This window comes from Poecilia mexicana, unplaced genomic scaffold (assembly GCF_051168715.1).
Source record: "Poecilia mexicana isolate PSO_F unplaced genomic scaffold, ASM5116871v1 scaffold_11, whole genome shotgun sequence".
NCBI lineage: Eukaryota > Metazoa > Chordata > Actinopteri > Cyprinodontiformes > Poeciliidae > Poecilia > Poecilia mexicana.
Window position 1 is genome coordinate 5,965,935 of NW_028263380.1, and position 26,518 is coordinate 5,992,452.

At 41.7% G+C, this 26,518-nt stretch overlaps 1 protein-coding gene across 1 annotated transcript; it reads left to right on the forward strand.

The window, feature by feature from the left end:
* Positions 1-2,053: 2,053 nt before the first annotated feature.
* On the forward strand, positions 2,054-3,036 carry LOC148156380 (ADP-ribose glycohydrolase OARD1-like). The gene is made up of 4 exons (XM_088010101.1): positions 2,054-2,387; positions 2,487-2,545; positions 2,628-2,740; positions 2,838-3,036. The coding sequence occupies exons 1-4, from the start codon at positions 2,195-2,197 to the stop codon at positions 2,959-2,961; spliced, it is 489 nt and encodes a 162-aa protein (XP_087866227.1). The 5' UTR covers positions 2,054-2,194; the 3' UTR covers positions 2,962-3,036.
* The last annotated feature ends 23,482 nt before the right edge of the window (positions 3,037-26,518 follow it).

A 26,518-nucleotide genomic window follows, 5' to 3' on the forward strand; every position in this document is an offset into this window, starting at 1 on the left:
GAATGAAGGCATGATGAGAGAATAACATTATAACATAATGTAAAGCTCTAAAAACAATTTTTACACAATGTTGCCTGTTTTAATTGGCTGTAACAGTTTAAAGCCTTGTCGAAATTCGATCTTCATTCCATTTCAGGTGCTGTGGCAAGACTTTACAGGTCAGTCATGTTCAAAAATTACCATTGACCCCCCTTTAATGTTGTAAATCATCACTCAGGATAGCTGTCTTTAAAATTAGACGATCTGAAAAAGAAGAGACAAGCAAAAAAAATCATCCTCAACAGTCCCCCACAGGCAAGTTTTCTCTATTTACCACTGACACCAACGTCACTGAAATCATGGTTTTCTGCACAGTGACTTTATGGGATTTAACAGAGACCCAGACAAGGTAAAATTACACGTCTCAGATCTGCTCACAAATTCTTTATTGAGAGCAAAACATTGGCTTTGTTGTCCTTAAGCCACTTTGTGAAAATGTTAGCTGTATAATTAGGGTTACTGTCCATTTTGAAGACCAACCTGCACCCCAGCCTTTAGCTTCCTGTCTGATGCTAAAGCAGGGGTGGCCAAGTCCAGTCCTCGAGAGCCACCAACCTGCAAGTTTTAGAAGTATCCTTACTCCAACAGACCGGGATCAGCTCTACAAAGGCCTGATAACGAGCCATTCATTTGATTCAGGTGTGTTGAAGCAGGGATGCATCTGAAAGTTGCAGGATGGTGGCTCTCGAGGACTGGACTTGGCCACCCCTGAGCTAAAGGCTTGTACTAGAAATGTGCCGATCAGGTTTTTTCCTGCCGATACCAATCACCCATGAGGGCCGATACAACGATACTGATCACCGATACCGATCACATAATTATTATTTATTTATTTTTTTATCATAAATACTACCAGTTACATTATGTGGAAAAAGGAACCATGAATTCACCTTAATTTAGACAAAAACTTGTTTTTAATAACTTTTTTCAAGAAGAAAACTAAACAAAACAGGCATTGTGCAAATTGTACTGCTATTGGTAATACTATCTTTAACAGACTGAAAACATATGAAGGCTCTGAAGAGGCTAAATAAAACCTCTCAACATTGCCAAAAAGTTAAAGTATAAAACTTAACATTCAAAGGCAAAAACAGGTTCCATTACAATAAACAATCCAGAGTTACTGAATGAAAACTTCCTGTTAGCATGGCGGCTAGCTGATTACTGCTAGTTCTGATTGGCTGTTTCTGACTGAGCGGAGTGATTATGCAGATCAGGGAGGAGATCGATTATTTTTTTAGAGATTATCTGTCTCATGTTAGGACAGCGACAGTTTTAATATGTAGGTAAAATGTATTTTTTTTAAGTTAGATGCTGCAGCTTTAAACAGAGGTTCGGTGTGAGAGCATTTATAAACGGGAGTAATTTTGGTAACTTTAATTGACCTAAAACAATTAAAGTTTTAGGAAGTTTTGCTGATTTAACTTGAGAAAAAAAAATGTAAATGTATATTTTGAACAAAAATTGTTAGGTTTTCTTATGTTTTGAGAGCAACGAGGAACTGAAGTTAAGTTCCTTCTCTGTGTGATTCTGAAATGAGGAGGTCGTCACTCTGAAGGACAAACTTGCTAACTCATCTAAGTCAGCCTCCATCTTCAGACAAAATGCTTACTTGGAGCCGTTTTAAAAATGTTTTTAATGCTTCCTTTTAAAGCAATACGGCGATCCAACAGGTGAAACGCGTAAAGCCGCGCGTGACGCACCGGCGTACAGTTCTTCAATAAATAACATGCCCCAAAATTGCTTTTTCAGGAAACCTAAAAACAGATAGTGCAAGTCATGAATATTAACAAACTCCAGTTACATATGAGGTCTTTCTACAGAAATAACATGAATTATTAAGCAATCAAACATAAATATTTCACCAAATTTGGCGGTGCTAAAGGAGAAGCGAGAGACGCGAGACGAACCCAGCAGAGAAGCTAAGTACACCCTTCATCTCAATCAAAGTGACAGGTAGGCGGGACTTCCGGTTAAGGGGGGAGGGGGGTGAGTGTGAGTGGGGTAGGGGTGGGGGTCTATATGTTAATGAATTTAACACCTCTGACAGCAGCGGGTGGTGGCGCCTATTGTAATTGCCCGTCTGGGGCTGTTATAAAGTTGTCAGCTCTAGTTTTTATAGTTTTCCCCAAGTAGTTGTTTAAAAATAAACAGTATGAAGATGTGCAAAACTAAAAAACTTTACCGATCAGCCAAGTGGTCATTGAAGTATATGACTGGAGATTTGTTCTCCTGCCCGCGGTATGAATCCATGGCCCATTGCATCAGCGAAGACTGTCGCATGGGGCTCGGCATAGCAGTGACGTTCAAGAAGAAGTTTGGACGTGTCTCAGCGTTAAAGGAGCAGAGTAAGTCAGACTAGTTACTAAAACAGTCTTTGTTAAAAAATAAAAATAAAATAAATAAAATAACAAAAAACAACGTTTCATGTTTATGTTTCCTAACAGAGAAGCTGCCAGGGCAGTGTGCTGTCCTGACACACGGTCAGCGCTTCATCTACTATCTGGTATAGCACGCTGTAGAAGCAAAAAAAAAAAAAAGTTGTTTTGTTACGCCATCTTGTAACCGTAGCCTGTTATGCGTTTCAGATCACAAAGAAAAAAGCCAGCCACAAGCCCACATACATCAGCTTGAGACAGAGTCTGGAAGATATGAAATATCACTGCTTACAAAACGGTGTCAACAGGGTTTCAATCCCACGGTTAGTAGAAACTATTATAATAATAAAATATCCCTTAACTCTTCTTTAGCGGGCGGTTATTAAACCATGTGTTTTATCTTGTCTCTCCCCACCACAGAATCGGCTGCGGGCTGGACCAGTTGGAATGGTCAAAAGTGTCAGAGATCCTGGAAGAGGTCTTTAAAGATGCTAATATCACCGTCACGGTGTACAGCCTGCCAGGGATAAAGCTGAAACCTTAGCTCTAATTGTTTGTACTCAGACAGCAATATACCTGTATTCTGCACCTTTTGTCAAATAAATATTTTACTCGTCAACCGGACTTTTGTCTTTTATTGCTCCAGACTAGCGGTACTCAGCTGTTGATATGTGTATTCTGTACCTTTTGTCAAATAAGTGTTTTAATTGTCTTAGACCCCTCACCGCGCGACTTGCGCCTGAAGTGGTCCAGACTAGCTGGCTCCTTAGCGCTGATTGGTTGAATTCAACCGCTATTCAGATCCTAACACACCCACCTGTCCACGTGGGTGGTGTCGTAGCATTACGTGGCGTGGTTTAATAGGTCGACAAAAGGTGGTGGGTGGTTCTCCACACCTCTCCTATTTTGTAACGGTACTAGTTTCTTAACTATTTCACTGAATCCCTACCAGCGTTTACCGACGGGATCCTGCTGAAGGTACATTTGTGTTTTAATTGTCTTCTTTTATTTATTTTCACTCTAAGAAAATAAAATCTAAATAATGGCGGTGCTTTCTGATTCTCAGTTCAACGATATATTCAGCAATGGTAAGTAGCAGAACTTTTCTTTTTTTTTTTTATCTCTTTCTTAAAGCTGTGGGGGAGTGTTTGGATGTTACATTCGAGCGCTGTAATTTGTCTACAGATACATCCAGCAATGCAGCAGATGCAACCATCCTAGCCCAACCCGATTCTCAGTTCAGCTGTATATTCAGCGTCAGTAAGTACCGCAGCTTTTTTTTTTTTTCTCCCCCCTGAAAGCATGTTTAAGACCGGGCGGAGGTGTGGGGTTTGGGGTGTTACGTTCACGTATTGTAATTTGTCTACAGACCCGATTGCTGAGGTACCGGATGACGTCTTCCTAACACAATTTCTCACCGGTCAGTATACCTGTATTTTATTTTTTTATTTTTATTTTTTTTAACAAGTTCTTAAATCAAAGAAGGTGACTAATCATTTTAATATGCAGATTCACCGGCCCCTCGGGTTGTTTCCGGAGATGAGGGGAGGGCTCGGCCCAGGAATCGTCTGTCGCTAAGTAGATCAAGACCGTATGATCGTGTTCTCAGCAATATAACAAACACACAGCACAACCCGACAATCACCATCAACGACTCAGACGTCAACGACTCAGAAGACGACTTCCTGCCACCTCATCAGAGTGTTCGTTCGAACACAGCTTCACCGGCTAACGGGGCTAGCACACGTGCCGCTAGCACACCTCCAGCCGCCGCAAGACAACGTATCGCTCCACGGGGTACCCAGCAGCGCAACGCATCTAGTGGCGGTGGTACACGCGCCGCTAACACACTCCCAACCACCGCAAGACAACGGGTCGCTCCACGGGGTCCCCAGCAGCGCAACGCATCTAGCGGGGGTGGTACACGCAGCGCTAGCACACCCCCAACCACCGCAAGACAACGGGACGCTCCACGGGGTCCCCAGCAGCGCGTCGCATCTAGCGGGGGTGTTACACGCAACGCTACCGTCCATCCCCCCAACACCAGCAGGCGACGCGCATCTAATTCTACAGATGCTAACGCAGCTAACCAGCATCGCAACCCAGCTAACGGGGCTAGGACACATTCTGCGAACAACGAAGCGTACAACCCCCACCAAGCGGTAAGGGGTCTCGGTAAGTTTATTTAATTAGCAACCTGTTAAAAAATAAATAAAAATAAATAATTATCATTACCATGACGCTAAATGTACTAAGAATGTTATTCTGTTTTACAGCCTTATCTCCACGAGCACTGGACAGAGCTTACCTCGCTGATGAATTAATTTCAGGTACATTCTACCTTATTATTTTTCTCCTCCCTTCAACTTCTTTGTGTCAGCTATAGATGTTAATTTTTTCTGTCTGTTTTCTATCTTTTCAGAGGCTTTGCTGTTCGTGAATCAAACCCCAGCCAGAGGAAGCGTTCGATCCAGGAGTGGTAGAAGAATCCGTACACGACGTTTGGACCGGATTAATAAAGCACGTGCCACAACACTTCTTGAAGCAAGTCAGATTCTGATACGACTATTTCCAACGATGTAAAAGGTGATCGTTAAATGTGTACCATAATTCTCACATTGTTTTTTGTACTCACTATCTGGGTAAATATGGGTGAACGAGTTGGTAGCGATGATCCCCAGGGAATAAACTTTGTACAGGAATCATCAGATTATGCAACATTAATTCAGAACTCAATCTGTGTTTTGAACAGACTTGCTTTAGCGTTACAACCTTTACAAAATACAGACAGTCCTGCGCATAGCCCGCCTCACAGTCCTTTAAGGTCACCCGTTTCAAACGAATCTGAAGCACCACACCCGTTCAGTCAAATTGACGAGGCGGTAAACGGGTTAAATGAATACACAACATTAATTCAGAACTCAATCTGTGTTTTGAACAGTCTTGCTTTAGCATTGCAACCTTTACGAAATACAAACAGTCCTACACATAGCCCGCCTCACAGTCCTTTAAGACCGACTGTTTCAAACGAACCTGAAGCACCAGACCCGTTCAGACAAATTGGTGAGATAATAAAACGGTTAAATACTCAACAAAATGGGTCATCAGAGGACGCTGCACCTGCCTCTACACCAGAGGATGCTGTTCCATCCACATCAGCTGCTAGTTTTCAGACTTTAGCTGCAGCTACCTCTGATGCAGAGGACGCTGCACCTGCCTCTACACCAGATGATGCTGTCCCATCCACATCAGCTGCTAGTTTTCAGACTTTAGCTGCAGCTACCTCTGATGCAGAGGACGCTGCACCTGCCTCTACACCAGAGGATGCTGTCCCATCCACATCAGCTGCTAGTTTTCAGACTTTAGCTGCAGCTACCTCTGATGCAGAGGACGCTGCACCCGCCTCTACACCAGAGGATGCTGTTCCATCCACATCAGCTGCTAGTTTTCAGACTTTAGCTGCAGCTACCTCTGATGCAGAGGACGCTGCACCTGCCTCTACACCAGATGATGCTGTCCCATCCACATCAGCCGACGTCACCGCAGCCGGTGTAGGTGTTCAACAGGGTGGTAATCTGAGTAGCCAACTTTTACCTAACCACGCTCAGAATGGGTCAGATCACCAGCCACCAGTTGAGCGCGAGCGTTTTAACAACGTAGAAATAAGGCGTCCCTTTAGCATCCCACCACCGTGCCCAGGGTCTGTACCAGACCTTGCCTCATTTTATACAGATGTTATGCATGTCCTTATTGATCTAGCTGATGTAGCAGGCACGTTAGCCAGACGTAACGACGTTGTCCAGTTAGAACTAGTTGGGGATAATGTTGCACAGAATGTAAATATTCGTGTTACCGACAATGATGTAATAGAACCAACCTTTATCCAATTTTTGGATGAACTCATACAATCAAATGGCGGCTTACTTTCATTTGGAAACCTTGAATTTGTTCTTCAGGTCGTGAGGGATCCTTCTGGTGGTGTTAAACGTAAGGCAACAAAAACCTTAGAGTGTGAGCTGATTAATAAGAAGAGACGCCACCTGTATATTGTAGATAACGGTGATAACCAACTTTGTTTTGCCATCAGTCTGGCACATGTCTATAATCAGAGTTTTACAGATAGACAGGCTGTAGAGCAGGGGAGAGAATTTCAACGACAGGCAGGTCTTAGTGAACAAACACCTGTCACATTCAGTGATGTCAGTAAATTTGAGAACATATTACAAAGAAAAATTGTAGTCTTTCACAAAACATCAAAGAATTCAGTTCTTTCTAAATTTGAGACCGGGTTCCAAGATCGTTCAAACCCCTGCTTCTTACTGCTGCACCAGAACCACTACTACGGTATTAAAAACGTGAAGGGTTTCATGGGTGTGAGGTATTTCTGTAATTACTGCTTTAAAGGTTATGAGAATTCCAGCACGCATCAGTGTAAGGGACATTGTTATATCTGCCGAAAATCCCCGTGTGTTAGTCAGGAGTACAAACCTGTACACTGTCCTGACTGTAACAGGACTTGTCGTAACGCTTCATGCTTTGTTAAACATAAGGAACCCCATTACAAACCACGCGCTCGTGTTTTTAAAAGTGAATGTGACACGACCAAATTTTGTACACTCTGTAAAAGAGTGTACTATGTCCCTATGACAAAGGAGGAAACGCCACATGTCTGTGGAACAAAATGCATTATATGTAGTGAAAAAATACCTCCAGGCACAGATGTAACTCTCGATGAACACCTGTGTTATATCCAACCTGTAGCTAAACTCGGCGAATTAGATGACAAATTAATATTCTATGACTTTGAATCATTTTTTGATGAAAGCGGCGTCCACGTCCCCTTTCTAGTGTGTAGTAAAACTCTGAAAGGTGACCTATGGTTTTCATACGGTCTTGATTGCGCCCAGAAATTTATTCTCCATTTCAGAAGGCCGTTGTACAAAGGTTGCACATTTTTGGCCCACAATGCCCGCGGTTATGATGGGTATCTTCTTTTGAGTGCCATGATACAATTGGGAATAAAACCACACATCATAATGCAGGGAGGCAAAATTCTTTGTTTTACAGACCCTGATTACAGTTTGAAATTCATTGACAGCCTTTCATTTCTTACTATGAAGTTGAGCGCGATGCCGAAAGCATTAGGCTTCACTGACCACACCAAAGGTTATTTTCCCCACTTATTCTCTTCAAAGCAGCATTTAAAGTATGTAGGGCCATTCCCGCCACCGGTTTGCTACGGTGCGGTTTCCATGAATCCTTCTGAACTGCAAGAGTTTTCAGACTGGTACAGAGAAGCGTCCAAAGAGGTCTTTGACTTTGCAAAAGAAGCGCTTCATTACTGTAAAACAGATGTTGATATTCTTTTTCAAGCCTGTGTTAAATTCAGAGATGAATTTTTTAAGGAAACCAGTGTAGACCCTTTTAAATCTGTCACCATCGCGTCGGCGTGCATGAAAGCTTTTGTAACCAATTTCCTGCCGCCAAAAACATTAGCAATACCATCTCCAACCAACTACAGGCGCAGCTCAAAGACTTACTCAAATGCATCCATTCAGTGGTTGGAATGGATGATGGCTGATAAAAACATACATATAGAACACGCTTTAAACACAGGTGAAAAGAAAATCGGTCCTTACTACGCAGATGGTTTTGCTGTTTTAGACAATATACCTACAGCATTTTTCTATCACGGCTGTTTCTTCCATGGATGTTCTCAGTGTTTTACCCCTCATGAAAAATGTCCTTTAAGAAATGTCACATTTGAACAGATTCATGCTGCTAGTGTTGAAAAAGACAGGGTCCTGCAGTCTGAGTACGGTGTTCGTCTCGTGATTCTGTGGGAGCATGAATGGGTTGAAATGAAACGATCTGACCCCGGAGTTATTAACTTTCTCAAAAAATTTAACGCCCCAGAACCTCTGGTACCACGACAGGCGCTTTTTGGTGGGAGGACTTCAGCTTTCAAGTTGAGACACACGGCAGCCCCCGACGAAACTGTACATTATGTGGATTTCACTTCATTATACCCTCATGTCAACAGCACCTCCTCGTATCCCCTGGGGCACCCTACGATAATATATCGAGATTTTGACCACCCTAACGCTTACTTTGGTTTCATAAGAGCTGTTGTTTACCCACCTAGAGGTCTCTATTTTCCAGTGCTACCATACAAAACATCACGTGGTAAACTGGTTTTCACCCTCTGTCGAACTTGTGCTGAAAAAAACAATCAGACAACTTCCTGTTCCCACAGCGATCAGGAAAGGGCTCTTACAGGTGTCTGGGTGACTGTCGAGTTTCAGAAAGCATTACAATCTGGTTATCAAGTGGCGAAAATCACAGAAGTGTGGCATTTTGAAAGAAGTAGCAACACAATCTTTCGGGAATACATTCATACATTTCTGAAGGGTAAGCAGGAAGCGTCAGGGTACCCAGCTGATGCAGTTGATCAGGAGAGTAGAGAGAGGTATGTGAGGGAGTACAAACTTCATCAAGGTATCCAGTTGGATCCGTCCAAAATTGTATATAATCCAGCAAAAAGACAGATTATGAAATCTATCCTTAATAATCTGTGGGGGAAATTCGGACAAAGACTTGACCTGTCGCAAACTAGTATTGTAACAGATCCTGACTTGTTTTTCAAGTTTTTGTTCTCAGGCCAATACAACGTCAAGTATTTCCACTTTCTGAACGCTGATGCGTGCATGTTACAGTGGAGCTACAACAAACAGTGTGTCACTCGACCGAACAAGGTAAATAACATTTTTGTAGCAGCATTCACCACAGCTTATGCCCGTTTGAAGCTTTTAAGTTGTATGGAGCTGTTACAGGACAGGGTTTTGTACGTGGATACTGACAGTCTCATCTACGTGGTGAAAGAAGGTCAGAACCCTCTGCAGACCGGGAATTACCTGGGTGACCTTACTGACGAGCTTGCTGGTGATTCAATTCAAGAATTTGTGGCTGCCGGACCCAAAAGTTATGCTTATCAGACAAAAAGCATGAAAAAGGTTGTAATGCGCGTCAAAGGGATCACACAGACGCGTGAATGCAGTGAGCGGGTGAATTTTGACAGCATCAAAGAGTTGGTAGAAGGTTACTTGGGTGGGTCCAGAGATGGTGTTATAGAGGTACCACAGAGCACCATCAGACGGAATAAAAAGGGTTTCACATTAAAAAATGCGACATTTCAGAAAAAGTTTCGGGTGGTTTATGACAAACGGAGGCTTTTTCCTGACGGGACATCCCTACCATTTGGTTACTGATTGTTCACCCATATACCCAGTGGGGGGAGAATTTTCTGGTACCTTGTTTTTTTTCTGTTATCTTGTTTTTTCTGTTATTTGAGTTTTAAAAGAAGAATTTTCTGGTACCATTTTTCAGTTATCTTGTTTTTTTCTGTTATTTGAGTTTTAAAAGAAGAATTTTCTGGTACCTTTTTTCAGTTATCTTGTTTTTTCTGTTATTTGAGTTTTAAAAGAAGAATTTTCTGGTACCATTTTTCAGTTATCTTGTTTTTTTCTGTTATTTGAGTTTTAAAAGAAGAATTTTCTGGTACCATTTTTCAGTTATCTTGTTTTTTTCTGTTATTTGAGTTTTAAAAGAAGAATTTTCTGGTACCATTTTTCAGTTATCTTGTTTTTTTCTGTTATTTGAGTTTTAAAAGAAGAATTTTCTGGTACCATTTTTCAGTTATCTTGTTTTTTTCTGTTATTTGAGTTTTAAAAGAAGAATTTTCTGGTACCATTTTTCAGTTATCTTGTTTTTTTCTGTTATTTGAGTTTTAAAAGAAGAATTTTCTGGTACCATTTTTCAGTTATCTTGTTTTTTTCTGTTATTTGAGTTTTAAAAGAAGAATTTTTTCTGGTACCTTGTTTTCAGTTATCTTGTTTTTTTTTTGTTATTTGAGTTTTAAAAGAAGAATTTTCTGGTACCTTTTTTCAGTTATCTTGTTTTTTTTTGTTATTTGAGTTTTAAAAGAATTTTTTTTCTGTTTCAGTATTGTTTTCAAAAAAAAAAAAAAAAAAAAAAAAAAAAATGTCACACGCGGATAGTGTACAAGAGACTTTATTCGACATCCGATTCCAGACTCCTTTCTCATGTCAAATCGTCGGTCCTAGCGGTTGTGGGAAAACATACTTTGTACAGAAAATGTTGATGGATTGTGCTCATGTAATGAATCGTGAACCTGGAGCTGTTGTGTGGGTTTATAATTCTTTCCAACCTATGTATACTGAATTACAAAAAATGAATAAAAAGATCAAGTTCATCAAGGGTTTACCTGACTCTTTTGAGGATGAAGACATGTTTCCGGTGAATAAAAACCTTTTAATAATTTTGGATGATGTCATTTTTCAAGCCTCCGATCACCCCGAAGTGGTCAAATTGTTCACGGAATTTAGACATCATAGAAATTGGAATGTAATAATGTTGACTCAGAATGTATTTCACCAGGGGAAATACAGTCGCACTATAAGTTTGAACAGTAATTATATGGTGTTGTTTAAGAATCCGAGAGACAAATTACAAGTAAATATTCTGGCGCGTCAAGTCTACCCATCAGCAAAGCGGTTTTTCTTAGAAAGTTTTGAAGACGCAACCACAGAGGCTCATGGTTATTTAATCGTCGACCTTACACCCACCTGTCCAGAACACTACAGATTGAGATCGGGCTTACTACCTCAACAGTGGCCGGTCGTGTACGTACCTAAAACAAAGTAAGTCATGTCAGCAAGAATTAAAAGGAATGTTCCATTACTACGGGCTTTGTATCATTCTACTCCTCAGAAGAGAAAAGACATCCTCAGTCACTGCTCACCTGACTTTCTAAAAACTTTGTGTGAGGTCGCGCTCAATATATTAAAAGGCAATATAAAATTGTCACCTTCTCAACATCAGAAACTGAAAAAACAGAAGAAACTCATCAGACTACTGGCCGACAAACGAACGGGTTTGAAACGTAAACAGTTAGCTCTCAAAAGTCAGAGAGGAGGGTTCATTCTCCCAATTTTAGCAGCTCTTGCACCCTTGATCGGAAACCTGGTGGGTGGGATTATCAAGAGATAAAAATAAATAAAATGTCTCAAAAGATGTATCTGATCTCCCAGCATCAGTTCAAACGTTTGAATCAACCTGAGACTTCCATCAGACGAACGGCTGAAGAGGAATTGGATTCGAAGATGAGGGCGATACTGGACGAATCGGGGCTAACTTCGTATGAGAAAATTAAAAAATATGATGCTCTGCTACAGAGATATTTGACTCTAATCAAACAGGGTGAGTTAGAGGAACCTCAGTTAACCATCAATCTACGACGTGACCGCGATAAGGACGACCCAGTGATTGAACCTGGAGCTCGCACGGATGATTCTATTTCTCAAGATGAATTAGACGACACAGCAAATGATGTTGTAAACGCGCTTCCTGAAAGAGATCGTAAAAATGCTGAATATATTTTGAAAAAACTGGCGACGCGTAATAGTGGTTGGACATCCAGAGGTGAATTTGTTCATCAGGGACATGTGATCGACGGATCTCATTTGGTTGATTTACTAAAAACACTTTTGTACCCGTTTAAAAGAAAACACCGTGCTTCCCCACCCGCAGGTTGGGATGATTTTCTTCACACGTTGAATGATGTAAATATTCCAGTGTCTATAATTAATAATCCACACGCACGTGAAGAATACCTACTTTTCAAGACAACAGGTGAAAAAAAGAAAAAGAAGAAAATTAACCTTTCTCCAAAATTTGACGGATACGGTGAAATCGCAAGTGGGGAGCGGGTACCCAAGAGACCTTCTAAATGGATTCATTTTTCCCCATAAGGTTTTGTACAGAAAAATACAGATTCTTTTTTATTATTATTTTAAATAAAATATTTATTGAACAGATTTCATGCGTACATTTTTTTCTCACACAATCTACAGTGAAAAATAAAATATTTCACAAAATTACACAAACAACTTGTGACAATCCTTAAACATCTGCATGGAACATGTGCCGTGATTGAAGAAGCAGGTGGTGTTTTTTCTTATACACCGTTGATACTTTCTTACAAAATTTGATACCATCACATCATTTTTATGCACATCGTCGTGGTAAGAGTCTAATACTTGATCCAGCGACAACCCTCTAGCTCGTTGACAGAGGTAATATACGCAGTGCTGGCCGCATGTAGTGGACATGGTGTCTTGAAGCTGTTTATTATGATAAAATATTTCTGAAGAACGTTGTCTTAAAAATGTTACGACGCTCGGTGGGTAGAAATCAAAATGCGGTGGAAACCCGTATGAATCAAAAAATGTGGCTTGCTTATTGTCTTCCAAAGTCATCGCCAACCAGTGTTCTCCAGGCATATCCGACGGATGCGTGTTGACCACAAAGTAGGCAGGTCCTGTGTACTTATGTGTTAGTAAAGACAGTTGGTCGCATGCCCAGACGCCGCAAAACAGATCTCCTAAGAGATGGTGTAGCAAACTCTCCAGCTGGTGGTTATCCATATTTTAATAGAAATCCACCAAAACCTGTCTTCTTGAATTGATTTCCAGAACGGAGTCGTAAGACGCATACACGATTAGTGTAGTGGTGTGCGGGAGAGGGACTCTAAAGCGCATTTCCAGCCTCAAATTCCCGCTTGATACAACCGATAATGCATCACTGTCATCACCGGCGCTTAAGTTAAATAAAAATAATGTGTATCCCGAATTGAATTCCTCACGTGTGAAGCTCAATGGTGAATCTTTTAAATGGCGGCCTGTCGCACTGAAGATGTTGTAATATTCTCTGATTGATAAGCCGTGATTAAATTGGGGTTGGAATGCTTTTGCGGGCACTTGTCTACCGTCTCTGCAGAGAGCTAAATATTCCACATCAAGGTGTTTAAAGTTAAAAGGTGACAGATCCCGTCTTCCTGTGAAGGCATCATGATGAACCATCCCTAGCACAACATATTTTGGCATTGTTCCTAAAAATAAATTCTCCTGGGTACATATCCTTGAATGCTCGGGAATGGAATATGATTTAACTTGGACGCGTGAAATAGGATAGAGAGCATTACCTCTCATCAGGGCTGAGGTATGACCAAGACGAACAGCTGGGGAAACAGAAACCTTTTTCACAAAAAGAGAGGCTCCTAGTATTTTCAGTCGAAAGGTCGAATCGTTAGCACCCATAAGACAGAAAGCATCACTAGCTCTTGTTAATTTAATTCTCATATCTACAGAATTAAGTAACAATCTTTCACAAAAAAATATATCAGAGTGAATAGGACCGATCAGGTGTACTTCTCTGGATTCAGCCGTGAAGGAAGCTCTTTTATTTAATCCCGCATTTGGACCGTTGACCACCACTATCGAGTCCAGTGCACCTGCACTGTCTTTGTAAAAAAGTCCGGCACTAAATTGAGTTTTTAACGCCTGTTCGGAAAAGTTGAGTAGCGTCTCTATGACAGCTCTATACGGGTGTGTGGAGCTTGACTGTGAAATCAGCCGATCTCCCAGTACAATGTCGACCTGGTTGAAAATTGAATTAAGGGGATAATTCACAAGTCCCACTGCCGCATCAGCTGCTAGGTTACTACCATCCGCATTGGTAATCTTGATCCGAAGATGAAGCAGAGTATCATTTAAGTCCATATATTTTTCACCATCGCCTGGAATAAAAAATTCAATCGGTCCGGTATCGGTAAGAGCTGATAGCGGTAAAATTTCTGAATAGATTTTATCCTCAATGGATAGCTGGGTCATGGGAGCTGAAAATAAATCCAACTCTGCTAAGGTACATTCGCGTGACTTTTGGTGTAAGAGAGCCATACTTCTTCAACTTTTTTTTTTTTTTTTTTTTCAGTGAAATATATCCCTGCTCCGAGTAGACTTCTTCCTCTTAGCCTTGCTTCTTCCTTCTGATTTCTTTTTTTTATGTCCCTTGAGTATTTGTGAGATTCCTACACGTTCTCCCGGAGGTCGCTTTCTTGCCCTACGCGACAGAACCATAATCCCAGACCCTTCCTGGTTGGGTGTACCTGTGATTTTATTCATGGCTTTGCCCATGACGTCTGAGGCAATGTTTGTGGCGGCCTTTTTCAAGTGAGGTCTAGCGATTGCAAATCCTGACTTAATGAATGGTGATACAAATCGGAATAATTTTGAAAAAATAGATCCGATCCCTCGCCCATACATCACCGGTGCCCCAGAAAACCCTGGTAGCGCTCCGCCAACCTGGTTTTGATAATAGTGTACAAAACGGTGAGGGTCATCTCTCGGGTTTATCAGAACCATATTTCTCACAAATTTATACAATATTTCCTCCTCTGATGTCTCCTTATATGCTTCTCGCACACTGCGGTGAAGAAGTAGTATGAATGATATCTTTTCATTCCTTGTGATATATAGGTCTCTGCATAATTAGTCGGATATTATCTCACTGCACGTTGCAGTAGCGCTGCTCGGAAATGTAATTTCACGATCGTCTTTCCGTAGGTAAAATTTATGGGGACATTCTGGTCTGATTTAAATTGTATCTCAATGTTTTCAATGTGTTTTCGTGATACAGGGAGGTAGTGGGGTGGATTAAAATTTTGGGTTATTATGTCACCAAACTTACCTTCTACTTTAACCGTGCGTAGAAGGGGGGCATACGCATCCCCAACTATTTGCTGTTCAACCACATCACTGTAACAATAAAGCTGATAGAAACCTGCTTTCATATCCATCGGGTAAGGAGCCGTCTTTTCATCAAAAGTGATCCACTCACCGGGTTTCACCCCTAACATATAAGCAATCGGTTCGTGAAAACACAGATGATGGTGACCATCTGCTTGAAAGTATAATCTGTTTTCAAGCGTATTCAGGTGAAAATAAATATTAGTGCCCATTTGTCTGAGATGTGACTCTATCTCATTTTTTAGCTGCATGAAGACCTGATAGTGTCCAGGTGAAATATTCCGACGATAAATAGTTCCCCTCTCTGCTTTCCTCCATTCAAAATAGGCTGTTTCTTTCGGGACATTATACCAGCTGTGTGGATAAGTCACCTCTGTTAAAGCCACCTGCCATAGTCCTTCTAAATTAATATGTCTCGCTAAATTCACGCGGTAACTTGAAATGGTGTTATTTTTAAAAACATTTAGAGCCGCATTGCTTGGTAAAGTGACATAGAACCCGTCATCTTCTCCCGCTTGCTCCATGGTGCTGTTCTGTGTGAGGTGTAACACTGCCCCCCACATCCTTATATATCTTGAAGCTCATCCTGTCTGATCCAGCTATTAAATTTCTCTGGCCAATTTTTCCAGCGTACAAAGACCTGCTTAATTCCTCTCACACTACGCCGTTTTAAAATTTTTTCCACTTGAAACATCTTATCTTTGCATAGTTTCACCTTCTGAAGTTCGTATGAGTAAAACGTACCCCGAATTGGTTCATCATCCAAATCTCTGAGTTTGTACACGGTCGGAGATCGTGGTATCTTTTCAGTGACTGTAAATACTTCATCCGTGAAGCTCTGCTCGTACCGTTTTTCAAAAACACAACGCGTCCTGGATACTCTAACAAGATCTCCCTCTTTAAATGTACCCCTCGATGGTTTGCAGTAGGTGTTGGTGGGTTTAAGATACAGATTCTGGAATACTTGAAAGGCGTTTTTCTCGTTCACCTCCATAGGTGTCATTTTAATACTGGAATGATAGCTGTGGTTGTAACTTTTCACCAAGTCCTGCAGGACATCGACGTAACGCCGTGTGTTGTTAGCGGTAAAAAATCTCCACATACGTGTTTTAAGGGTGCGATTAAACCTCTCAATCACTGAGGCTTTTGTCTCACTAGCTGTGGCAAAATGCACAATATCATATTTCTTCATTAAGGTCATAAAGTGTTTATTAAAAAATTCCCCACCTGCATCCGTCTGCAGTTTCTTCGGAATCTGACTGTCTTTAAAAACTGATTCAAAAGCTTTCACCACCTCAGTGGCAGTCTTCGTCTTTAAAGCACGTACAAAAGCTCTTTTTGAAAATATATCTATGACCGTTAATAAATATTTGAAACCATCATTTTGTTCGGTTAAATTTTTCATGTCACAAAGATCCGCTTGAAATTGTTTTAAAGGCCTGGTGACAAAAACTCTGTTTCTCGGGAAATTTATTCTCGCTGGTTTATGAAGTGTGTAGGTGTCTTGCTCCGATAAAAAGTCTCGAACTTCTTTAATTGCGACCCGCTTTCCGGTTTCATTCTGCACGCCCCTTTGTAGCCTTTGAACACCACCAAAGCTACCGGGGTGGGCCGGGTTGTAATAAACATCATCCATTAACTTTCTCTCTGCCATACCCTCTTATTACGATGATCGTTGTTTAAGTAATGAGAAAATCAAACTCGTGGACGCTGAATTTATTTTATTTTTTTTTCTTTTCTTTAATTCCATTTAAAAGTAATAGAACATATTCAAATTTAAGACACCACATTCAAAGTCAACCATTTAAAAAATAATAGCTAAACTATATGAAGATCAAACATTTAAAAAAATAATAGCTAAACTATATGGAAATCAAACATTTAAAAAATAGCTAAACTATATGGAGATCAAACATTTAAAAATAGCTAAACTATATGAAGATCAAACATTTAAAAAAATAATAGCTAAACTATATGGAAATCAAACATTTAAAAAATAATAGCTAAACTATATGGAGATCAAACATTTAAAAAATAATAGCTAAACTATATGGAAATCAATACATGAATGGTTAATTATCATCCTGAGAGTAGCACTCTGAAACAGAACGGAGCTCTTTCAGTTTTTGATCAGTACTCATGTCTTCATACATTTCTGTAATTGCCGTCTGGATCCTGAATGCCGATTTCACTTCATGTAAAAGTGTCTCTGCGATGATCTTGATGGTCGGATCCTCTGCGTGTATGTTGTGCTGCCTCAATAGATTCTGAACAGCTGGAATGAAACGACGCGTCAGGAGCCGTTGTGTGATGCGGGGGAAATGGAGTTGGTAATATTCTTCCTCTGGCATTTCCAAACATTGGTGCTGTTTTTGACTCGGGTGGTCGGTTATACAACCATGACAGGTTTCTTTGAGGTGTTTCAAACAGGTGAGGTTGAATAAGTGGAGAAGAGCTGTTTTTACAACGCTGATGAGCGTAGTTGAAAACCAACCGTCAACTTCATCTTGGTGCGAAACTGGTGAAGCTGGTGATGTCGGCGGCGGCTGCGGCTGCGGTGATCCGGAGAAGGTGCTAGCCTGCTCAGCTAACGGTTGAGGGGTAGACTCAGACAGTTCGCTCGTGCTAGCATGCTCAGCTACCGGCTGAAGGGTAGACTCAAGCGGTCCGCTCTCTGTACCGTATTCATGTATGGAGGATACCGATGAAGTTCCGAAGTAACCGCTAACCAGCTCTGCTACCTCCTCCTGCTCTGCTGTCGCCCGAGGGGTAGAGTGAAGTGGTCCGGTCTCTGTCCCATAATCCGACATGGTAGACATTAAAAAACATGTTGGAGACATCGTCGGAGACGAGGCTGTAGAGGAGTACAAGACCGGTGAAGGTGGGTAATATGGTTCCGTGTAGTAGTAGCCTCCTGGGGGGCTCTCGGGTGAGAACAGACTCCCTGGGTATTGAGAGCATTCATCCCAAAACGGACCCCACGTCGACGGCGTCTGTGTACCATCCATTCTCGCAGGTCGTCGGCGGTAGTCTCACGCAGGAAGAAAAATGATGGAATGAGCGTCAGGATCCTCGACTCATATATATACAGTAGGGGGCGTGTCCTCAACAACTCCAACCCATAGGGGCGGTGTTTGTCCTCAGAAGAGGGTGGGCCCCCGTGGGACATCGGTGAGTTCAAACACCAATTTTTTCTTCAGCGATAACGTCTCGCCCCAGGAACGAGACTTCTCAAACAGTTCAGAAATACGATCCCCGACTTCAATCATTTTCTGAGCCCAGGCATCATATGGTAGAGCCAGCATTGTCCTGAATACACCGACGTCTAGATTGATAGCTTCCAGAACAAACAAATCCGGTAACTCCGGTTCGCTGTTCTTTCGTCTGCTTGCTCGCAAAGTCCACCGTCCTGTTGAGGTACTCCTTGACTCCCATTTAGCGCTGATGAGAATAGCTCCTCTGGCTATTTCACCATCGCTCGGGAAACACTGTTTTCTACTTCGTTTTGCAGGTCGTGGTCTGAATGGGTTTCCCCCGTCATCCTCGTTATCATACTCCATGGCTGACTCACCGGCTTCAGTAAAGTGGGGGAATGTGTACTTTAAAACAGCCCAGTCGTTGGTGGTCAGGCTGCACGTGGCCGTTAGTGGCGCGAGTTCTTCTTCTTTATCCAATTGGTACAGGTAAAGCTCACCTCTTTCATACTGGAAAACATAGCCGAAAGACCCCCAAAGTCCATAAGGCTCCAAAGACCACTCGTCCTTCAGTCTCATGAAAAAAGGCGCTGTCTGCACCCGACACACATAAAATGTAGATTTCTTAGGAGCATCCTGTAGACGAGGTGAGTACTCAGTGATCGTGACCGGGGTCTCACACAGGAAAGATGTCCCGTTCGTCAAGAAGTTCCTTGAAGACGTTGTCGGCGCCGGATCGGGGTCATCAGAGGTCGAACAACCCTCGACGTCATTATACTCTGCACGGTCCGACTCCGGGTACACAGATATAGGGATTTCATATACGCGTCGCTGTGGTCCTTGATCCTCAGTAAGAGGATGAGTTTGTTGATCTCCATTCATTGCTTGACTCTTCTGTAGAAAACTATGCAAGTAGCGCGCTGTATCCTCAAACTTAGCAAGTAGCACTCTGTATCCTCTTACCCTATTTATAAACCTAACTGCATGCCCCTCCTACACTATTTCAATTGGCTAATGAACCCAGACGGGCAATTACAATAGGCGCCACCACCCGCTGCTGTCAGAGGTGTTAAATTCATTAACATATAGACCCCCACCCCTACCCCACTCACACTCACCCCCCTCCCCCCTTAACCGGAAGTCCCGCCTACCTGTCACTTTGATTGAGATGAAGGGTGTACTTAGCTTCTCTCTCCCAGCGCCACAAGCTCCGAGTTTAATCACTGCCGTAATCACCTGCGCGTCCAGGTGCGCGGCGTGTAGAGCATATGTGCGCTTGTCCTTTGCACCTCATGTTGCAAAGTGTCCTTGCTTTATGGAACAACAACATGGGGAGTTTTCATTCCCCACGGATCCACACACACACACACGCGCACATACACACACACCACACTCGCGCTGCATGCATGAGCAGAAAACTGCTGACGGTGCTGAGTGGAGCAGCTTCCCTGTCACTGAAGCCCTTGAAGTGTGGAAGCAGCTCCAGCAGTCCTTCTGCTGTTTTAGTCAAACCCACACCTCCTCTTCTTCCTCCTCTTCATCTCCCTGTCTGCTGTGCCTCCTGACTCCCTCTCTCTGTTCTCGCACTAAAATAATTCACCGCATTAACTTGACGGCTGCGGCTTTCATCAGAAGCGCCGCTGCCAGAGCAGTTGTGTAAAATGTAAATGTGCAGCAGCCCAAACAGTTCGCACCTTAAAGCTGCGGCGAGGTGATTAATTGCCCCCCTTCCCTCTCCGAACAAAACTCTTCTCCTCCCTTTTCCTTCATTTTTTCCCCCACTTTCTGCCTTTCTTTCAAACCGTCTGTTTCCACATACTGTATTTCAAACTCTTTATCAAACACAGAGATTCACTGAGCTATATTCGTCTGTTCCTCTTTTTTTTCTTTAAATAAAAAAAAGATCCTTGTGTAATCCTTATATAAGTGGAGTGGAGGCAGGCGGGGTCGCTGCGTCTGATATATGGTGAACTCTGGTTGCTGTTCTCCGTCTCCGCGCTCGTCTAGACGCCGGTCGAGGTCAAACATCGGCAAACTTTGGAGACTCGACCCAGATACTCTTCAGAGTTTTGTGATATCTCGTGGAACCCAGAGCAGCAAAAAGGATGTAGCTGCTGAAGAAAAAAGAAAACGTCTGGAGTGTATAACCTGCGGAGCAGAAATATCACAATGAGGCATTTAGTTGGCAGCTGTAAAGCGTGTTTCTAAAACTGTTTTTTTTTTTGTTTTATTCTAAAGAGTTTCATAAGCTTTCCATCTGCTCTCGAGGCTGTAACGTTTAATATGTACTGGAAAGCTGAAAAAAAAAAAAGTCCAGCGTGGAGGAGTCTGTTAATGCTCAAAACGTTGGATAGTTGTTACAGATGTTTAAGCCAAAAGAATTTTTTTAAATAAATAATATACATTTTAAGTTTTTATGGGATACGTCAAAGTTACAGGTGGAAACACTTGATTTCTTTAGACAGAAATGAGTGATGAGTGGGTTTTCTAGATTATCATTCATATTGCACAAGGCGAAACCAAAGTTCTTTACAGGACATCAATGGAAAGATAAATAACAAACACCTTTAAGAGATCAATATGTCATTAGCATTGCGTAAATTAAACATATATGTAAGATGGATATTAAACTCTAATTGAAATTTAAATCCAAATCTTTGATCTCACGTTTGAAAAGCTGCAGAAATTCATTAACAGATGAGTCTGGAAAGTCCAGGACTCCAGCAAACCACATTACTCGCATGTGGCAGTCTGTAAAACTGCTGTAAAGCTAGCATTTAGATGCTAGCTAACTGCTATTTGTTTACTTGTCCTCAAAAAATAATTATACCCTTTGAACTTCTGCAAGTTGGTCCTGGAAGAAAAAAACCTGGTAGAGGCCAGAAAACATGAGACTGTGGCAGAATTGCCTCTCTAAAAATACAACCAGAGCTACAGTCAGAGGCGCAACTACATATTATTCAGGTGGATGCAAAATCATGAAGGCGAAGGCATCATCGGGGCGCCGCACCCTCCAGACGGGGTTTTGACGCCCCCTCTGGTGCAGTGCCCCTATGTGTTGCATGTGCTGCATACCCACTTTTTGCGCCACTGGCTACAGTAGCATTGATCAAAGTAAATTCATGTGTTGAAACAACCCAATCAGGCTTAATGGATCAAAAAAACACAATTTCATAATTGTGATGTTTCCATTAAATAAGAAACTCAATTGAAATCACACGTGAATACATTTGTTCACGCATGGTCATAAAAAAAAAACATGCCACGCCTAGAGACTCCGACTACTTCCTGTCGTCATCTTCTTCGCAAAGTGGCGACATCGGTTGTTGATCACATGACTTGTGTAGTACGAAAAAGCATTTCCTATGCAGTTTTGCACAATAAACCAACTTTGATGGGGTAAAAAAAATCCCCACCTCATCTGAGTGCCAAAACTTTGTATCTATTTATTTGCTTTTCCATTAAGCAAATTTATTTTCAAAACATGCAATTAATTATACGGTCAATGGAAACACAGTTCTCATGAAATCTTCCAAAACACTTTTCTCACTGCAATGTGACAAAATGCATACAAATTGTAAGACAACTTCAAGTCAAGTTGTCTTACAGTGACTTTCAGTTCCAAATATACGTTACTTTTTCCAACATGAGCGAAAGTACTGCTAGTATTTTTTTTTAATATTTTTGTAACTTGGCTTATCTTCTGAATTTTACAAGTATTTAAGAGAAATTGATTTCTGCATGTAGACTTTTTAAGTATTGTACTTGTGTGTACCAAAAACACACAAACAATATTACAGTGGGGAATTAATTTAAATAATAATAAAAAAGAAACACCTTTGTGCTTCCGTACCTTTTACTGTGTGCTATTATCTGATCATCACACAAACCGAACCTTCTATTTTTGGGTTTTCTATTGATGTCTTTGAGTATCTAAAGGTACTTTCAAGAAAAGCATGCTTCTGCTGGGTGCAGAAAACAAACTGTGAGCCAGAGGTGGTGTCAACAAAAAGCTTTCAAGAACTTTCTACTGGTTGAGTCACTACTTGCCAGCAGAGACTGGAGCAGAAATAGACTTGTATTTATGGAGAATATTGTATGTTTCTTTATTTCCCTTCGAGCTCTGGCGCCGTATCCAACATAGGTTGTTAAGTTATCACTACTGGGCATCGACACACGAGCCAGTCGACTCTAACCGCCTCACCTTTCTCTTGCGATTCTAATTGGTGGAAGATGTATTGAAAACAAAAGCAGAAAGAAGAACAAAAACCATACATTTTGCATTGAAAAGGATATATTTTCCAGATGGAGAGCTCAGTAAAGGCGCAGGCAGAGAGCGATGCACGAGCCAGAAAACCATGTCAGTAACGTGCAGAAGGTAGATGAGTGTGCATGGAGCACATCTGTCAAACCCATTTCTCTGTTAGGTAAGGATAGGAAGATGGGAATAAAGATAAATGTCCTGTGACATTCTGAAAGTGGGCCAACCCAAAGTGTATTTAAACTGATCCATATGGGCTGCAATAGAAAGGAGAACGAGAGAGAAATGTCACAGTCTTAATGGAGTTTGAAATATAGCTATGGTATTAAGTGGTGTATGTTTCAAAAAAAAAACCTGCGGGGTATTCCTTACAGTGCAGCAGTAGTGTTTCTGATTAGTTGAAGTCAAACGTTTTTAAAGGAACAGTGGGAAGGAACCCATAGCCGACACTGAAGTTGTATAGAAATTTGTTCACGCTCCATGGTGGGAAAAGGCAATCCTAGTTTTAAACAGCCAGACCGCCGATCAATTCCACTTAGTCACGTTATTGCACTGACGTTTGGGTATCGTGTGACTTTGGGTATTGGAAGTGGAAATGTTTAAAGTCAGGGAAAATCAGTGTCAAAACCAGAACACATGGTGAAATTAGTATTTATTTGAACTCTTTCTTGGTATTCCTGTTATCACTCAAAAACTGAAACATGGAACACAAGAATCTCTGCAAACTTTAATGGATGTACTGGATTCGGCCATGTTTTTAACTTTGGAATTGCCTCAAATCTTCATAGCATAAGTTCAACAAAGTGCCAGAAAAGCTCCTGAGAGATTTTGGTCCGTTTTGCCAAAGTAGCGTCAGTCAGCTGCTGCAGATTTTCCAGCCTCACATGATGCAAACCTCCCTTTCCACCGCTTAACGAAGGTGCTCTCGACTCTCCTTTGGATTGGAATCTGATGATGATGGAGGACATTAGAGTACAGCAGTGGCCCTGCCATGTTTCACAAACTAGTTTCAATATTTTCCTGAAATTAGCCATCCCATCAGAAGATGGTACACCTTGGTTCATAAAAAGTTGGACATAGTCAGTAATAACAGTCTGTGGATTTTAAAATGAGGGCCAGTTTGGTACTATGATGCAATATCCTCATGTCATGAATCATCTTATTTGGTCTGACCTGTTCTCTTCCAGTCTGCCCAAAAACAGGAAGCGGGGTATAGTACAGGACATTCTGGGTAAATACAATCTAAACAAACGCGAGACTCTAGTGCTAACGGGAGAAATGGCTTGTGGTCTTTTACCAAAGACATAAGAGGAATCTTACAGACACCAGTCCATTTTGTTTGTATTTAATAAAGAAAGAAGTTACGTTCAGCATTTTTTTCCAGAGGTTTTTATGTTTTCTTCAGTGGTTCTTGGTGCCGCGCCACCCTGGTCGAGGACTGGAACAAGTCAGTGAAAAGATTGGTCCGTTTGACAAAGTGCAGTGTGAAAGCGAACTGCACCATCTGAAAATGTAACAAAAATGTGACAATTTTGGGCCTTAGTTGAACTTAGTTTACTGGACTATGAATTGTGAAAACCAGGAAGCTCATGCTCTCCTCATTCCAGGACCAGATCGACATTGTGTCTCAGCAGTCTAGTGTTCCTGTCTCCTGGTTTTGTGAGTTTTTCTGACCGCCTTCCTTTCAATCTTGCCTTTTTAATTGACCCAGTCCTCTGGATTTTGGATTGTTTTGCTGGATCAGATTAGATAATTCGTCAGTCAGTAAATTATTCTACGCTTCTTTTTTGGTTTGCTCTACATTCTGAGTCAGACCAAACCACATTTGGTTAAGGCAACATTTTTCCAGTCTGTTATTCTCCAACGTTAGTGAACCTTTGTAAATTGTAGCCTGAGTTTGCTGTTCTTCACTTTCAAGTGTAACATTTTGTGTGGTCTTCTGCTGCTGTAGCCCATCTGCTACTTTGGTCGTAGCGAGTTTGAGTTCTGTTGTCATCCTGTCAACCTGAGCCAGCCTGATATGTTTACCCCTGACATCAACAAAGTATTTTCATCAAAACAACTGCTGCTCACCAGGTACTTCTTTGTTTTCAGACCATTGTAAACCAGAGATCAGCAGATTTTACAATACACAGACCAGATGCCTAAATTCAGTATGTAGCTGCCATGTCATTCGGTATTTCATAATTTGTGTAAATAATCAATTGATAAATTGGCCAGTGAATGTGTATTAGTGTTAACTTTGCTTTAATTCAACAACTTTGGTTTGAGCCTTCAGGTTCGTTGATGATGTTTGCAGTTTTGAATCAAGTTGAAGTTTTGATTCTTTTAATGAAAAGAATCAGTTTTTCACTAATCGACCTACCAAGAAATGACTAAGAAAAGTACTGTACATTACACTCATTGGCCAGTGATTGGTACATTAGTGGTTCTTAGTAAATAATATTTACAAAAAGTTCTCACTTGTTGGCTCTAAAGAACCATCAAGATCATACGTGGTGCTGGCATCTTTGACAACAGGTTCTACTGTTTCTAAGGCAAGCAGTCGCTTCAGATGACTTTATTTGCCGTCCATTTCTCCTGTAGCCTCACCCAAGCACTGAACCCACTTTTACGGTTGTTTTTTTATGTGAAGAGGAGGCGCACACAAGAGAATAGAGCTTTATTGGTGCGGCTGGCGTGGAGTTTGTGCTTTTGATGGTAACGAAATGTGAAGTGGGTGGACCTCGGCCTCGCCTGCACGAGACTTAATGTAAAGCAGCTATACTGTGGAGGGGAAATGTGATTTTTGGCAGCCTGGGATGTGGGTTGCAGTGTCACGCTTGCTCTCTCTCACGCGCCAGCTGAGGCTGACCTGATGTGGTCTTCTGGAGGCCAGTACTTTTTATTTTTGGTTTCACATTTTTGCTGTCAAAGGAACCAGTTTATAACACTGTTACTCACTACACTTATAGCCAGACACTATGCGCCAGTAATGTTAGGTTTGACTTCCCACTCCCTATGGTGTCATGTTCCAATACGGTATGTATTGGAACATGAAATTAAAGAAATTAAATCTTTTTCTACATCTCACTGGAGAATTCCTCATTGGGTAAATGTAACCAGTGCTAGTAGCTTTTGTTCTGGGGTTGGTATCCACATTTTGCACCAAGACATATTCATCTTTGGGAAAACGGAGTCTGAGCAGTGTAGCACTAGCAGCTGCCGTTCAGATTTCCCTGTTCCTGCAGTGTTTCATGCTGCTGCCCTGCTCAGCACCTCCCGCTCCTGCTGGCTGGTGATTGCTCCCACCTGTTCTGCTGCCTATATAAACCCTTGTTCTGCACTCACTCAGTGTGAGATCGTCTGTCGTCAACCTTTTCACAGACTTTCAATATTCTGTCTCACGCCCTCGTGTCTGATGGTGTTTCTGACCCTTTTTCTGCCTCCTGACCGTTGCCTTTGCCTGCCCCTCATCTGCTCTGAGAGTAATTTTGACTTTGGCTCTGAACCTTATGTACTGTACCTGACCCCTGGTCATTGCTTATTGGATTCTGGATCGGTTCTGCCTTCTCTGCCTGCTCTGTTGCCAAACCTGGACTGTTTCCATCACCATTGAGTACTATTGGATTTTGGACACTGAGGCCCCTCACTTTTTCAGGCCCTGAGAAGAGGATCACTGAGTTTATCTCAACTTCACCCACTTCTGGAGTTTCCATTGTCTGTAACATTAATGTTTCTCATTTCCAGCTTGTAGGTTTCCCCTCTACATGGTACTGTGGGTATGACAATTCTCGGTAAACAGACATACTCCAATCCTCAGCAGTTACATCTTTGAGGGATCACGTTTGCCAACGTCTCCTGAAAAAGGAGAGGACTTCCTGGGAAACCTTTTCAGCTGGGTAACCCTATGGCTAATGTGGACCAAAACAGCAATCTCTGGTCTGCCTACAGACCTAAGTGTTGGTTCAGTTGAAGTGAACTCTGGTGCGGTTCGAATGC